The sequence below is a fragment of the Neolamprologus multifasciatus genome, chromosome 7, assembly GCF_963576455.1.
Source record: "Neolamprologus multifasciatus chromosome 7, fNeoMul1.2, whole genome shotgun sequence".
In the NCBI taxonomy this organism is placed as follows: Eukaryota; Metazoa; Chordata; class Actinopteri; order Cichliformes; family Cichlidae; genus Neolamprologus; species Neolamprologus multifasciatus.
In genome coordinates, this window is record NC_140445.1 from 51,229,235 (window position 1) to 51,246,096 (window position 16,862).

A 16,862-nucleotide genomic window follows, 5' to 3' on the forward strand; every position below is an offset into this window, starting at 1 on the left:
TGCTGTACAGTGCAGCGAGGAATGCCCAGACCTCTACATCGGTGAGACCAAACAGCCACTTCACAAGCGCATGGCACAACACAGAAGAGCCACCTCCACAGGACAAGACTCAGCTGTCCATCTGCATCTTAAGGATAAAGGACACTCTTTCGAGGATGCCAATGTTCACATTTTGGACAGAGAGGACATATGGTTTGAAAGAGGAGTGAAAGAAGCCATTTACGTCCACTGTGAGCGACCATCTTTGAACAGAGGCGGTGGTTTACGACACCAACTCTCTGCCATCTATAATCCAGTTTTGAGATCCCTTCCCAGACGCCTTAACGCCCACTCACGTCCTGGGCCATCTGACCTCAGGAATTCGCATGATAAGGTGGGGCCAGGTTTCACAATGAACTCACCCGAAACTCTGGCTGATTGGGACCCACACCCAGTTCCACACCTTGGCTCAGGCAATTAGAGGATCATCAGGGGGTCCTTTTGTCCCTCTGTGGGGGGATACTCCCACTAGGTTTATATCTGGGACTCTCCCCCATTTGACCTTAGAACTGAAGAAGCTTCTCGGATGAGAGGTGAAACGTCTTCAAGTAAACTTAAAGAAGTCCAGACGCTTTTCTTTCCAAGCTCCTTTGACTAAGTGTGGGCTAATCGCTCTTTTCAAGTCACTATGCCAGAATGGCTTCATCTTCTTTACTGCAGGCTGTCAGGTACCAGGATGCCCTCTGACAATAACTGCACCTGACAAATGAGACTTGAAAAAGAAACAGAGGGTGGTCAACCTTTCACTGATCTGACAAAGCAACTTAATTGAAACTATCAATCAGAGCCCACAATACTCTATCTCCTGTTTCTGAATTCTACCTTTCCTGCATTATCCATTTCTCCCCCACGTAGAATTTACCTCTTCTCTATCAGCTTTGCTGTCTCTCATGCTCACTTGCACATGCAAAATTAGACCTGTGCACAAAAATCAATGCTGAAATATTGGTTCTCTCTTCTGGCTCTCCATCCTCATCATTCCTTCCACGGTCTACAAACGCATTATTTGTTCATTATATTGTGACAGAGCTAATTAATACATCATCCTGGATGCATTACCCCTGTTTTTGCTTCGAAAGTCTGCCCGGTTGCTTTTGAAGCAGGATGTGTGATTAGCGCAGTGACATCTAAAGTCCCTGTGCATAAGTGTAGTAGTTTTTTTTTTTTAATCCCACGCTGTTCACTACAGGCTCACATGGAATGCTACAATCACTGACAGGGAAAGAGGAGAGCATCAGAACAAAAGGAAATACCTCCCCTTGCCAGAGAGGAAAGAGTTAAGCCTATTACAGAAGACCAATCAGGACGGGGAGAGCACTGCAAACCTCCGCAGTAAGAGAGAGAGAGCGAGAGAGAGGGAGGGATCGAGGGAGTGAGGGAGAAAGAGGGGAGCAGAGCAGGAGAGAGATACCAGGAGTGTGATGGTTTGCACTCCTATCCTGACAGAAGGAGCGATCACAACAGAGAGTTGGGTGGCTAAAGGAGTTTTCACAGTGCGCATGGATGGATGAAAGTAAAATGGGTAAAAGAGGGAAAAAAGGGGAATCCCACCAACATCCATGTCCGGACTCATCTTTCTGGACTTCTTCTGTCTGGTACTCAGGAAGGAAAGAACATCTGTCAGTTGTGTGACCCTTGTATGTTCATCACTATTCAGTCCTGGATTCCTGCTGGGAGAAGTGCAAGAGAAAAACAGCAGCTTCTGTCAGTCGCACCGAATTGTTGCAGAGGTGGGAGGACAGGGGACAGCGTGGTGAACAGACCAGCTCAGGAGCATCTGTGTTTACTCTGCATGGTGAGCTTTGCTGTGCTGTGATGGGGCACTCTATACTTATTGCTTTGATCTACAGCGCTAAGCCGAGCAGAGAGTATATGGCAGCAAAGATTAATGAGGGACCAAACATCTCTGTTAGAACAATTGTGCAGGATTAGAAACCACAAATATAATTTCCTGAACAGTTTCAGTCATAATGTGTTTTTTGGAGGACTTTAATTGAGGAACATTTGGTTTTGCTTAAACCAATTAGTGGCTAAATAAAACCAATTCTGTTTTTAATGGGCAATTCAAGGAAGCTAATTGTCTAAAAGGCTTTTTCTTCTTTTTTCAATTTTATCCACTGCAATGTACGTGTATTCCACTGTGGGCACACTTGTGTCTTACTGCTACACACCTACTTACAAACAAGCACATGCCCTATGCTCTGTGATATAACAAACTAAACATGAAATCTTGGTTGTTCACCTTAAAATTGTGCTGTATGTCTTGCGTGCTACAGAGGAATGATCATTTATGATGGCACTCTGGTATACAAGTAAAGGCATATATCTCACTTTTGCAACCTTGAAGAGTGACAGACGTGTTCTTCCAGAGAGATTATATGGATCACATATCGAGGCATGCGAGGAGGCATCCATGTCTCTGTGGCAAGTTTCCCAACGGATCGCACTCCACCAAAGCTTTAAGCAAGTCTGTGCCGTTGGTGAGAATGCAACAACAGCAATGTCACCAACACTGTTGCTGCACAAGTAGCATCCTAATAAGCATTTTCCTATATTAATATGTACATGCATAACAAGAATCACAAGATAACGCTGCAGTTAATCTTGAATCTCAAAACAGAACGATGAGATGTAAAATACTCCGTGGCTTTTGTGCATCCCTTTATTAGTGCTACTGTCTCGTTCACCAAGTGCATCAGGTTCTGCACAGGAACACGATAAGACATCAGAGGCTTGCTGCTTTGTTAATGAGAATTTCTTTGTCGCCTCTCTACTGAGGAGATGTCTACTTTCACTAATGCGTCCCCCACACTTCCCTTTTCTTCTCCTTCTACTCCCTCTCTGTCCTTATCTTATTCTCGTTATTATCCATTTTCCTGTCCTCTCTCTTTTTCTCTCTGTCTCTTTAGGTCACTGTGAATGAAAGGTGTGGAACTGAAGGACATGTAGATGTTACCGTTTACACATCCGGCCTCCTAAAGACTAATTAATGTCTGGGATCTCTTTACAAATCTAAAAGGCAATTTCTCTCTCTGGTGAACTGACATCCGCTACCTCACGATAATGACCTTTGCCTGAATTGCAGACTCAAGCCCCCACCCCACCCCAGCCCTCCTGAGTACCTTTAAATACTGGTAATCACAAATGACAGTGTTCACATATGTCATTGTGACTGGATACACATACGCTACAGTCATGCCATCTCCGGTGATTTAGGTTTAAGCATGTCGTGGGACAAACTGGAGATCTGTGCTCAGTCAATGGCAGCTGGAGCCAAGAGAACAGAGACTAATGAGAAAGGTAGCGATTGAAGGCCTGTTCCATTAGTACTCCCAGGGGAAGCATGGGCCTGTATGCTGGCCGGACACTCTGACCTCTCCCAAATACATGTGGGACATTACTGTGGTGTGCACCGGAAATATCTGCATGGCAGACAGACAACTGCGCTTCTTGGAGTACCAGACATGGATATCGATGTAACTATTTTCTTATACACAAATATCTGACTGCTATTTTCTCACTGTATACAAAAGAAGCAAAAAGACTTATGTTATGAGCAGTACATTTTAGCACTGCACTGAAGAAAGAGAGTCTGCGTTTCTTTGTTTTCTTGCTTGGCTGCGACTCTCTTGCCTGGGAATATCATGCGACTATAAACAGGAGGTGGCTCAGACATCTGATCCCTGCTCTGCTCATCTATCAGTTATCTCAGCATTACCAAATCAAACCAGAGATCTGAGAGAAGAAAAAAAAATCAGCCTAGAAGACATCAGCCTATGTTCCCCAGCATCCACTGGATACAGGTGGCTAATTGCTTAGCTTTCTTGCCAACAAGGTCAGAAAGGAGAAAAGTGACAACTCATTGACATCTTTGGTGAGACAGTTGAGGTTTTTCGGCCTCTCTGGGAGGGACTAGCAGTAAAAGGAAAAGCCTCGCTTGGGGGCTCTAGTTGAACGGAAGCACTTTTCTACAAGCGATGTTTGGATGCGATGCTCGTCTCTGTGGATCTAACATGGACTCTATGGCCTGATTACACCGCTCTGGTGTTCAGATAGTGCTGGAGGCAAGGGTAAATATTACAGAAACATTTGTTGTTCTCCATGTCATCTAATAACCATATTCAGATTTGACTGGGGTTGGCTAGATGAGTTTAATAATGCATGCACTAATAAGCTGTTATGATTTATCCTAGAGTAAGATATAATTTTTCTTCTTCCTAACAACAATTTTATGACATTTCCATATGCCAGCAGCTTTTTTTCTTAGCCTGAATAGACGCTCAGTATTTTAATGTGCATCTCTAATAGCTGGAAGTCTGACAATGTAAACATCCCTGTTTGGCAGAGTCCTCTTGTTATAAACTATAATTCATAATTTTGCAATGGAGAAGATGCTGTGAAAAATGATTAGTTTAGTTACTAAGGAACATATAATGTGTTATAAAGTGTTATTCAGTAGATGCTCAGAACTACACTGTGCCACAAGTAGGTTTTGACAAAACAACAATATACCAAGCAATCTTGAAAATGAAAACATTGGAATTCAGTCGAGGGTTTCTGTGATATGACTCCGGTGTAGATGCAACAGCCTGAAATAGGATCACTGAGACAGTATAGTTACCAAGGAGTCATGCCAATCACGTAGTGAGACAATCTAATCTTCAGGGCATAACAGGAAAGAAAATCATTGCTCTATTTAAGTGTGTGCTCTTGGTATTTCTCATTTAAATGCTGACGCTTCCTTCTTACTGGATAACTTCATCAGATAAGAGTTATCACATAAGTGTTAAATGGAACTTCCCACAGATGCACAAACAAAAACCCGTCATTTCCTTTTCCACTTCATAAATATATATATATTTTTTTTCCACTCCCTACACACAGGATAATGTGCCCTGAAAAAGAAGCCACCATGAGCAACGTCACAGTCACCGACAACACTGAGCCCATCAGCGGCACCATGAGTCCAGCGACCCCCAGCCTATATCCTGTTAGTTTTCAGGTCTCCCTGACAGGCTTCCTCATGCTAGAAATCCTGCTTGGCCTGAGCTCCAACCTCACTGTACTTGCCCTTTACTGCATGAAGTCAAACCTCATTAGCTCCGTCAGTAACATCGTCACTATGAACCTCCATGTGCTGGATGTACTGGTTTGCGTGTGCTGCATCCCTCTCACCATTGTGGTGGTCCTACTCTCCCTGGAAGGAGACACAGCCCTCGTCTGTTGCTTCCATGAAGCCTGTGTTTCCTTCGCTAGTGTTGCCACTGCTGCTAATGTACTGGCCATCACCCTTGATCGTTACGACATCTCTGTCAAACCAGCCAACAGAGTCCTGACCATGGGTCGTGCCCTGGCCCTGCTGGCCACCATCTGGGTGCTATCCTTTGTTAGCTTCCTTGTACCCTTTATTGAGGTGGGCTTCTTTGCTCAAGGCCACACAGAGCAGAACCAGACACTGGTGGAGAACGTGGTCCCCACTAACCAGTACTACAATGAACTTGGCCTCTATTACCACTTGCTTGCTCAGATTCCTATTTTCTTCTTTACTGCAATTGTCATGCTAATCACCTACTCAAAGATCCTGCAAGCGCTCAACATTCGCATTGGTACGCGTTTCCATGCTTCACAGAAGAAGAAAGCTCGCAGGAAAAAGCGTCTGTCCATGACAACCATGACAACACAGCAAGAGACCACGGACGGCTCGCAGAGCAGTGGCACCCGTAATCCCACGCTGGGTATGCGAACCTCCGTCTCCGTCATTATTGCCTTGCGCAGGGCAGTTAAACGTCACAGGGAAAGACGAGAACGCCAAAAGAGAGTTTTCAGAATGTCCCTCCTCATCGTGTCTACTTTTTTGCTGTGCTGGACGCCCATCACGGTACTAAACACAGTAATCCTCAGCGTGGGCCTCAGTGACCTGATGGTCAAGTTGCGACTAGGCTTCCTGGTCATGGCTTATGGGACAACTATCTTTCACCCGCTACTCTATGCCTTCACAAGGCAGAAGTTCCAGAAAGTCTTGAAAAGCAAGATGAAGAAGCGAGTGGTGTCAATAATTGAGGCGGACCCTACCCCCAATAACGCTATTATTCACAACTCTTGGATTGACCCAAAGAGGAACAAAAAGGTGACGTTTGAGGACAAAGATGCCCAACTGAAATGTCTATCTTCAGAGAATGTGGAGTGAAGGAACTTATCATCTTATCAGCAAATACAGTCAAAGCAGCTAAAACTGACATCAGGTCATGACGAAAAAGGGAAAACTTTAATCCAAAGCAGTAATGTAAATGTTATGGGCAGTAGAACATACAACAACATGAGTTAGATTATTTATTACTATTTATTGAGAACAAAACTAGGTTTCATAGATATACTGTCTACTGTACTGTAGATATTGCATGGCTTTTTGTATCAGTAGCAACATAAATAACATTGTGTACATACAAATACATGTACAGAATAGGGTAAACAAAGTATATATATATATATATATATATAGACAGAGAGAGAGAGAGACAAAGACATAGAAATTGTTATGTAAATGTATATTTATAATAAATTTTGTGTTCACTCGTACTCTCCCCTCCCCCGAGTAAAATGTCTGTGACTGTGTAACAGCTGTGAGATTACTCCCATTCATCACTGTGCAACTCGTTCTGACACCAGACCCTGATATCACCAGTGACCACTGACCTTATTGCCGAGGAAGAGCACTCACACTTAAATGAGACAATAAGCGTGAAGCCACACCAAAACACACACAGGTCAAATGTAATGTGGAAACATAGGTATTGGAAGTTGTGGATGTTTTATTGCTTTAGCTAAAAGCGTAAAAAAAAAACCTTTGAGATTGCCGCTCACAGACACCGCTTTTATAGTCGACAAAGACCAAGATCACATTTCTCAGACGCAACAGAACGCCACGGTTCTCATCATCACGTCTGACATATAAACAGGTGTTATGAAAAATCTGTTTCTCGTTAGCGGTCACCTCTTTGAGCCAAATGGAAATTCTACAGTTGCCTTATTTTCGTTTGATGAATTGTGTTGTGGCAGAACAGGAGACTGTGACAGTGACGAGCACATGCTGAACACGCTGAATGAATGATCAGCAAGCATTGTGTTTATTTTCGATGGCACAATAATCCACAGATAACGTTTCAATACACAAGTTTCTTAACCGAAGGGAAATTGTTGTATTATCGAATTGTCTGTGCTTAACAACAGCAGCCAAACGACAATGCTTTCCAAATAAGCAAATCCGTGACTGTAATAAAGGATCACTGCAAATATCATGAAGGAAAATAAAAGATTTTGTTTACAATACACAACAATGAAGTTCTTCTTCCATGCTTGCGTGTAACTACCAGTAGTGCATGCCTTTGATTGTTTATCAAAGAGAAAGGACGGTAAATGTGTTTTTATTTTTCAGCTGATAGATTATGATGCAGCCAGCTTTGTATTTTTGGCTCAACGTGTCTAGTTGACACATTTGCCCTAAATAATTCAGAATAATTTATTTATTCAGCTGCAGAAGACTTTCTGAAGTAAAAATCTGCAGGAAAAAAAATACTGTCATCTTAATACATTTGATGTGCACTTTAATACCAAATCTGGATGCAGAGTAACAATATTCATCAGCATGTAAAACCACCCTCAGCTACTGTGGCGGTCTACTTCATTTCAATCCCAGGGTCAACAATTAGACTCTATCTGTGATGTGGATACACACATCGCATTTCCATGCATACATGAAGGTACAAACAAATTCATTTCCATTTGTTCCCATGGTACATTTCTGTAATAAACTTTTTACATGCCGTTGCTGCATCAGGTATGGTAGAAAACTGAAGAGCCCTTTAAATCCCGAGAGCACAGTTGTGTTGGCTACCAGAGTGATTACACAACCTCGATCAGATGTCTCTCTAGCTGTCGGCGTCTGGTTTGTAGCACAGCAGAAAGGAGTGATATGAGAATATTGATGCAGGCGAGGTTCTTTATGGCTCCCACTGTTAACAAGCAGTGTGGATGTCATGGTGCCTTGAGGGCACATTTGTGATTGAGAGTGGAGATGGGAACACTGCCAGCAACAGATTAGCTGACAAGGCAAAGAAAGTGACCTACAAGATGGCACATTTAGCCAGAGGATAAACCTAACATGAATATGTATACAAGTCTGAATTTTACAAGACAAACTTCCAAGGTGAGGCATCAGAAATAAGTCTATACATTTATACGGGCATACAACAGTGAGACACAATAACCAACAGGATTATCTTCCTGGAAAACACGTGAATTAGATCTGTGCTCAAATGCCAGGTACTATTCTAAACTTCATCAGTGCTGCTGGAAAAAAAATCATTTTTATTGATTCCCTCCTAAAATTACCCCGCAAAGACCAATACAATTTATGTTAACTAGACTCTGAGGTCACAATTTGTTTTCGATCCACAAATGCAGCCAGACTGGAGAGAAACAAACAAGCCAAAAAAAGGTCTCGTAAACACACCAACATATCCTGATGTGCTGGGTAATGTATCAGTTCCCTTGATTTTACTTCCTGCACACACAGAAATGTGAGAGTACTGGGTACATCATTTAATGGCAATGCTAATTCTATTATTTCTATTATTTGTCACATACTGACCTTAAAGGGCCTACTTGGTTAGACTTCTGTTGTGTTTTGTAGCTTCTTGTTCCCATTACCAGCTATTTTAAAGTCAGGTCACAAGCCTTGGTCCTTATCAGTTCACAGAGGCCGTTGAAAATTTCTCTAAGCAGGAATTACACCTCCACATTTATGCGGAGGACATATGACCTGACATGATAGTAGGATGAAAAAGACACTTATTTATACATTAGTTTGAGTAGTGGCAAAAATCTTCACAAAGTCTAATACAGGTTAGTGTTAATGGCCTGTATTGTTTGCTGTCACCACAAATGAAAGCTGCTTTGTTGGTCTGGAAGTTTGACTATCTACTTAATATCTAATAATGCAAAATTATTATTTTGTCACACTGTAGCCCATGTCATAGAAAAAATGGAAAGGCTAGCAGTGTATTAAACCAAATCAATCTCCACTCTTATTTTGAAAAAATATTGCATTATTAAACGCTCCAAACTATCCCAGCTATGACCTTTTTTATTGATATGATGTTGTTAGAAACACCATGACTATAACAGAGGAGAAAATATTCTTCATTGCAAAGGCTCTTCTCCTGTGCAACTGAAAGATGAACTAGAGTAATGTGTAAAATCAAGCTCTGTGTATCTTGTCAATGTAGTTGGCATTTTTCAGACTGACCTTTTTGAGCCGCATTTCCCTCATTAATTTCTGGATTACACATACTGCGCTATAAAATTGTTTTAATGCTTCATTTCCTCTGTGGCAACAAAACACATTGCACAAGCCTTCAGAAAAATTTGTTTTATAAACTGGGATAGCAAAACACTTTGAGTGCTGACCATAGGTTGAAAATTAAAGATGGATGTAGCCACTCTGGCATCACCTATTGGTTAGTGAAACACCATGTCAAGCCTTAAGCAGGAGGACAGCTGTCATAAGGGGCGGATCAGACTGATAAAAGAGCCACACTGCTCACTAGTACCATAATGACTTGTCAATCGCAAAACCATATCCTGCTTCATACTTCGCTTTGACTCTAATGAGGGTCATAGGTTACAGAAAATACATAATAACACTTGAAACTAGAGAACGAGATGAAAACATTCTTCTATTTCCCATTATGTTTTACTTTTTTTTTTTTTTTTTTTTATTAGAGGTCAGTTTTTGCTGTCCAAAAAGTCTCAAGCCACTCCTCATTTCTCTCCATTTTGCTAGCAAAATAGGAAATATGTAGAACCATTTATTGCAACATATACAAGCATACGTTTTAAATATGGCCGCCGGTCCCAAACCACGACAGAGCCTTCACTGTGTTTTACTGATGGCTGTGGACACTCACTGTTATACCTCTTTTCTTACCTCTCCTTGACAGTGACCCTGAAAGTGAGACCATTTCTGTTGAGGCAAGCATTAAATTGATAAACTGAAGGGCCAGATGTATTTTTCAGGTCCTGTGTTCTTTCCTGTATTCTTTCCTCTTTCTTAAGGACATGACTCACTGATACTGTTCATCTGCTGTAGTTAGTTTTGTTTAGGTTTGCTACTTTGTGTTTTTCCTTCACTTTACCAATTTCCTCACATATTTTAAGGATACACTGCACCCCATGCCAACATATGCCAAGTTTCAGATAATAGTTCTTTTGGAATTCACTCTGTTGGTGCAAAAATCCTATTTTATATCTGTCAAACTGTTATTTCTGGTCATTTTTTGCAGATTAAGCTAAATTAATGGGAACAAATTATATGTTTTTTTTTAACAGGCTGCTACTAAAAAGTGCCTAAAGTTACAATTTAAAATTACATTTTGGTTCTTTGCTAAATTGTCTGTTATGTTTTTGGACACAGTGGTTCATTACTTGAGTTAAGGATTTCTTTTTTAGGTCAGTGTTAAGTGGCTTAACAAACAAAAATAATATTTGCTTTAAAAATGGTCATATAGGTCATCATACACTATACGTCCATATTTTATATGCAGTTGCTCACCAGCAGCATTTAAACTACAGATACATCTTAATCCATTCACACTTGCAGTAAAACGCCACATTACACTGATACGGTCTCTACTCAAACAGTAGGCAATGCTTTCAACATAGTTGTCTTAGACCATGAATATATGACACACTCCACTTTTTCAAAACCAATTTTAAAAGATTGTTTTTGTCTTATTTATGTTTAAAGTAGTTAAATATTATCGTGAGGTCCTTTCTTACCTAACACAAAATCCAAACGGCAACATTAAAATTATGAATATCTTTCTTTGGGCATTGCTTACTAACAGGGCTGTGAATTTTTTTTCCCTTTAACTGTTTTGTTGTTTACGTGCACTAGTTTGTAGTGTTTATCTCTGTAATTGTTGCAAAAATGAAAGGTCTTACACATTTCATTTGGTTTTAACGTATTGCAGGCATTTGTTAGTGGAAACGAGTTCAGTCTTAATAAAGACAACTATTGTGGAACATTTTTTGTCTTGGGCTCATCTATAACAATCAAATCTTTTTGAATATTTTTCCCAGACCATATGTTTTGAAGATATACTGAAAATGTACAGAGCCTTTAGTTACATTCTAAAAAATCTTTTAAAATCTGATCAACATCTTTTGTCCATCGAAGAAACCAAACATAAAACAAGCAAAGAAAAAAACAAACAGTCTCAGTCACTCTCCATTTAGCTTGGGACTGATAAGCTTGGGACCGCATGCTGAATCACCTAGGTATGTAAATCCCAAAAAGTTTGATTCTGTTCATCTGGACGTAACGTTTTCAGTGGGAGAAACGTTTCATCACTCATCCAAGTGACTTCTTCAGTCTCAGCTGACTGCAGGTTCCCCCAATCGTATAAACAGTACATATTTGCACAATAACTGAAACCAGCCCATTGAATGAGCAATGGACTGTGAGGTCAGTTCCTTGATCATTAATAAGGAAATTGTCATGATCATTGATCAAAGACCACTGATCAGTGGCCATGAGTGCCATTCACAGAGAGTTGGGGAATGGCTACACTGCTGTGATTGCATTAATGCATTGATGAGTGACGAAACGTTTCTCCCATTGAAAACGCTACGTCCAGATGAACAGAATCAGCCTTTTGGGATATATTAGACAGCTCAGCAGGTGCCACTACAGCTCTAACTTATGATGACCAACACACACAATACAACACATGCTCGATATTTAAGCATTTCTGTACTTTCTTATTTAGCAGCACAGTTAATACCAAAGGCTCAGTGATGCTTCACTGAGAGCCTTATAATAATCACTTGACCCCAGTGAGTCCTTGTCTTTTTCCTCTGTCCTTCTCGTCTGCAGTCCACATCCAGGCTGCAGCTTGCATCACATGCATTATGTCCTTCCATCCCTTGTTCAATGGCCGCCTCTCTCCGACAGCCATCCCCAATTCAGATGGCATCTCTTCGGGGCTCCTCTCTATCTAGCAGCAGACACAGAATAAAAGCCTGGGAAATCACATTACTCTGTCCGTATGGAGCCTCTATTGCATTAGGTCAGCGAACACTCAACTGTAATTCTGCTACTGTAGAGAAGAAGAAAGTGTATTGAGCACACCAGCCAGCACACTTTGACAAATCGTTGCTTGTGGTCATTTTCCAAATGTTACTCTCACCAAGCCACATTTAGTGAGATGGAAGGACACTTTATAGAGTTGAAAGATGGCTCTGATAAAAACCTATAATCTCTGTACAAGAAAATCTATGGCTGAGATATTAAAGAAAAGAAGAAGCAGGAATTAAAGGTAGACAGATACAATGGAACATAACCTCCACCTGACATGACCCTAATGGCATCATTGATACAGAAAAAACATGAAACACTGTCTGCCTTTTAAACAGTGCTGTGCAGATCAGTATTCCCTTGTTGTTATCAGCAGAAAGCAGACACTTAATGAGACAAGTGCTCATCTCTAAAATCCACTGTATGTCAGAGAACAAAGAAATCCAGAGGGGTAAACATGGATAAGCAACTTGGATACATGCTAAATAAGAAACTACAGAAACGCTTATTTATCCAGCATAGTTATTAAAACTCATGGATTTGCCATTACGTTGTGAAATCTTTCTCATCCTTCAGTCTGACTAGACAAAAAGGGCTGACTTGCACATTCTTATCACTCTGAACCAAACTTGTGAAGGACAAAAAGAAGTCACAAGTTTTGCGCTGACATGGCTATATGCCCAGTCTGTGTGTGTCTGACTGCACCTGCCAGTCAGAAACCAATTGCATTTGCACATGTGTGTCCACTATTCACTATTCAGCATTGTGTGCGCCCTAAATTCATGAGTGTATATGCCAGCATGTGCTGCTATGCCCATATAATGTGTGCACAAAGCCACATATCGGTCCAAATGTTTATCAGGCAATGACAGAGTGTCAACCACTGTGTGTGAGAAGGTAGACAGCAGAGAGAAAATTGCTGCCCTCCAGTTCTCCTCACAGTGATGACTGCTGTCTGGTGATTATACACCAGTCTCCTCCCCCCTCGTGGAATGATATCAATGGGACCGCCATAACAAAGCTCACTAACAGAGCCCAGCATCTTAAATTTGGCATTTCGGTTTGCATTCGGTGCAGACATGATTGGCAACTGCATTTTAAATTTAGATTCTGCTGGATTTCAAGTGTCCCGGTGTCACAACAGAGTTGCAAAATGTCAGTGGTTGTGGGATATTACACACAGGTGTAGTGTTTGTCGAGCTGGGAATACCTAATATCTTTCTTTGCCTAAATAAAGTGATTTCTTACACTTTTAGTCCATATTTCTCACAAAAATGTGTATTGTGTGTATTGTTAACATAACTAAAATGGTTTCTGTTTCTGAAACAAATATGCACCAAGCAGTATCATAGGTAGGTGAATGATTGGTTGACAGTTTTTAATCATGCATCTTGCCAGATGGAGAGGCAGAAGAGCCCAACAGATTGGATTTTCTGGGCTGTCTTCAAGTTAGAAATGACTACATCCATATGGTCTGTCTGATATCATCACGTTTGTGTTGTTACACATAATACTGTTTGTCCAGGATCAACATTGCATCTGGCCAATTACATTGTCATAGCTTTGCAACTTGGGAAAAAAAAAACTGCCGATGAAATTCAAAAAAGGGGCATTTGGTGTTGGGGGGTTAGGATGTGATTGTGTTTAGGGTTAAGGTTACAGGGCTATAGTCAGGGTTAGGTTTACGGTTATGGGGTTAGTGTTGTGGTTTGCTGTGTCGTGTGACGTGTTTTGCAAATCTATGACATCACTACAATGTGATTGGTCACTCACAATGTTGAACCTAAACCAACCTGTTTTATTGATCCAGGAGCAGCACCAACACAATGATATCAGATCATGCACATGTGTATACCCCTCAACATTTGTATATATATACAATATATTATGTCACTGTTTCCAGCGTTGTATTTCAAAAGCTAGTTATCAGCTGCTATTCACAGTTCAGCAGACAGCACTGAACTTTATTGTTTCACAAACTACGCTGCAATGCAATCTATATATTAAATCAATCATGGTACATCAGTAGAAACAACATAGATTGATCATTCTCTGTTACTACTTCTGTGATTAAAAAAAAGGTTTTGTTTTCAGAACTTGTGTCATTTTTTTAACGTTTTCAGTTAGCAAAATAAAGACGATGTACAAAACCTTTCCATCCTCAAATTATAGTGTTCTCCATACTTGCAGAGCTATAATTTCTTGCTTATTAACTATAACTAGCATTTGTTTACAAACCCAAAATGTTTTGGGTTTGATCTTTAGGAACGTTACATTAAATCTATCAAATCACACCTTTTGAGTTTGGGTCAATATGTGAAGGGGAAAAAAATGTTACAAAAAATAACACAAGATGCATGTTCTGTGAAATTGTCTGTTTTGTTTTTGTTAAATTATGCATCACCTTATTTTTCATTTCCAGATCAGGCTTGAAATTGTGTGTATGCATGGTTGAATTATCCTATGTGTCACTAATGCTCATTTTCTCTCTACATTGTTGTGTGGATAAAGGTTTTTTGTATATTTTTACATAATTTCAATCTGGTTGCACATCTTTTGCACTCCACCAATCTCATAAAGTCTTTTAACTTAGCAAACATTTATATTTAACTATAAATATAAAGATTGTAGCTTTGAACCAAGGCAGAGACAGTGACCTGAGTACTTAGCTTAGTGGAGTCTTTCACATTCAGTGCCCATAATAGTTCAGATTGTGACTTTGGATAGATAGATGTATGCAAATGAGACCACAGTTCTGTGTCTTTAAAATACCTAAGTCTAAAGCAGTGAGATTTCTACACCTGCAAATGTGATTGCGATTTGTTATCGATGACAATAGACTACACTCAAAAAAATGAAATTGGAATTTACAAAATTCAAACTTGTAATGTGAACAAAATAATTTCATGTTTCTGTGGTGAACGTAATGAAATCATGTAGGATCTGCATGAAATCCAGCAACTTAATTTATTCTTGCTGAGATGACATGATACAATCTAGTAAGAGTGATTAGTTGCCTGGATTCACAAAATTCACAAGATCACACAAGAGTCCAAACCACAGGAAAGTCACTGGGGTTAGAAGAGACAGACAGCCATACATACACTATGTATATGCCTCAGCTATTTATTGTGGTTTTTAAAATTCTATATAAAGCCTTGTAATCATAGTTCCCCTATTTGAAGACTAGATTGACAGCTTGGTGGCACAGTGGTTAGCACTGTTGCCTCGCAGCAAGAAGGTCTTGGGTTCAAATCTGCAATCTGGCTAAGTTTGCAGTGGGTTCTCTCTGGTTTCCTGCCACAGTTAAAGTCATGCAGTAATTAGGGTTAGGTTAATTGGTGTTTCTAAAATATCTGTGAACATGAGGGCAAATGGTTGTCTGTCTCTCTGTAATAGACTGGTGACCTGTTCAGTATTCTGACTCCCACCCTATCACATCTGGGATAGGTCCCAGCCTCACTGCAACCCTGGTAAAGATAAGAGGATGGATGGAGTGCAAGTTATTATAAATCCATTAACATTTTATGTCAACCAGACTCTAGACTTTGTTGAACACTCCAAAAAAAAAATAACTCTTTAAATTAACTTAAAATAAATGGATTAATAAATGGATTTCTATCACGAATAAGCATGTTTTGTTGCACTAATGTAATTTGCATGGGTTGGATCAAATCAATTAAAATAAGTTGGACACAACTGTAGTAAAACAGTTGATTCATCATTAATTAATCAAGTTAGTCCAACTCAAGTACATTAAGTTGGAATAACAGAATTGCATAATGCTAAAATAAAGCAATTTAATTACGTGGAAATTCTTTCCATGATTTTTTTTTATGTTCATTCAAAGAGTTATTTTTTTGAGTGTAGCTAAGAAATTATTATGGTTGTAATGTACTGAAAACCCGTGTGCTTACTACACCTGAGAACAGAAATATGAACATCACACTAACTGTGGCTGTTAGTCTAGAAAGCAGTGTACCGGGGAAAAATAAAAATCTTTGTAGTTCCCAAAGCAAAAGCTCTCAGGAGCTGTGTGAAATGTGCCTCAGAATTGTTTTTCAGCAAAGGTAAGGAAATGCTGACTTTGGCTTGGGATGACAGAAAATTGAGGCAGGAAAGTACACTTTTAAGGAAATCTAAAGCCCAAATGACACGTCCTTGTGTAAGGACACAGAGCTGGGGGAGACAATACCCTGGATTTTGTGAGGCTGGCGTGGCTCTTCAATATTGCATCAATGACTCTCAACATGTCCCATTTAACAAAGCAATCTCAGAGAGAGCTGAAATCATCAGCTTGATAACAACTGTAACCAACCACAGAACAATTTTGCCAAGAAGTCAACAAAGTCAGTGAACGGCAGTGAATACAAACACATTTGTGACCTTCCATAACCATTTACAACATGGGTAAGTCTACCTGCAACTGAAAGTAAAACTATGGACATATTTGTTTCTTTATTACAGCTTAATAAAAAATTCTGTTGTTCAAATATATCAGTTTGGAAATTTATGAGGGCCTCATCTGTCAGGCAGCCTTCCCTGACATTCACTGACGCATGCTGTGCATAGCCGGGGACTGGAAGCTTAGCAAGTTAGCTGTTTGTAGTTATCTTTGATTTGAAATGTCAGAGAAACAAGATATATTGCATATGTTTGTCACATGAAAATGTCAGAAAGAAGGTAA

At 40.1% G+C, this 16,862-nt stretch overlaps 1 protein-coding gene across 2 annotated transcripts; it reads left to right on the plus strand.

Moving 5' to 3' along the window:
- The first annotated feature begins 1,401 nt into the window (after window positions 1-1,401).
- Window positions 1,402-15,750, plus strand: LOC146515298 (G-protein coupled receptor 22-like). 2 transcript variants are annotated; one of them, XM_085167744.1, is made up of 3 exons: window positions 1,402-1,846; window positions 2,966-4,109; window positions 4,924-15,750. In XM_085167744.1, exon 3 carries the CDS (start codon window positions 4,928-4,930, stop codon window positions 6,224-6,226), a length of 1,299 nt encoding a protein of 432 aa, XP_085023870.1. In that variant the 5' UTR covers window positions 1,402-1,846; window positions 2,966-4,109; window positions 4,924-4,927; the 3' UTR covers window positions 6,227-15,750. The 2 variants fall into 2 exon arrangements, with proteins under 2 accessions (XP_085023870.1, XP_085023869.1); XM_085167743.1 differs by having other exon boundaries at window positions 1,402-1,834; window positions 2,949-4,109.
- Window positions 15,751-16,862: the final 1,112 nt, after the last annotated feature.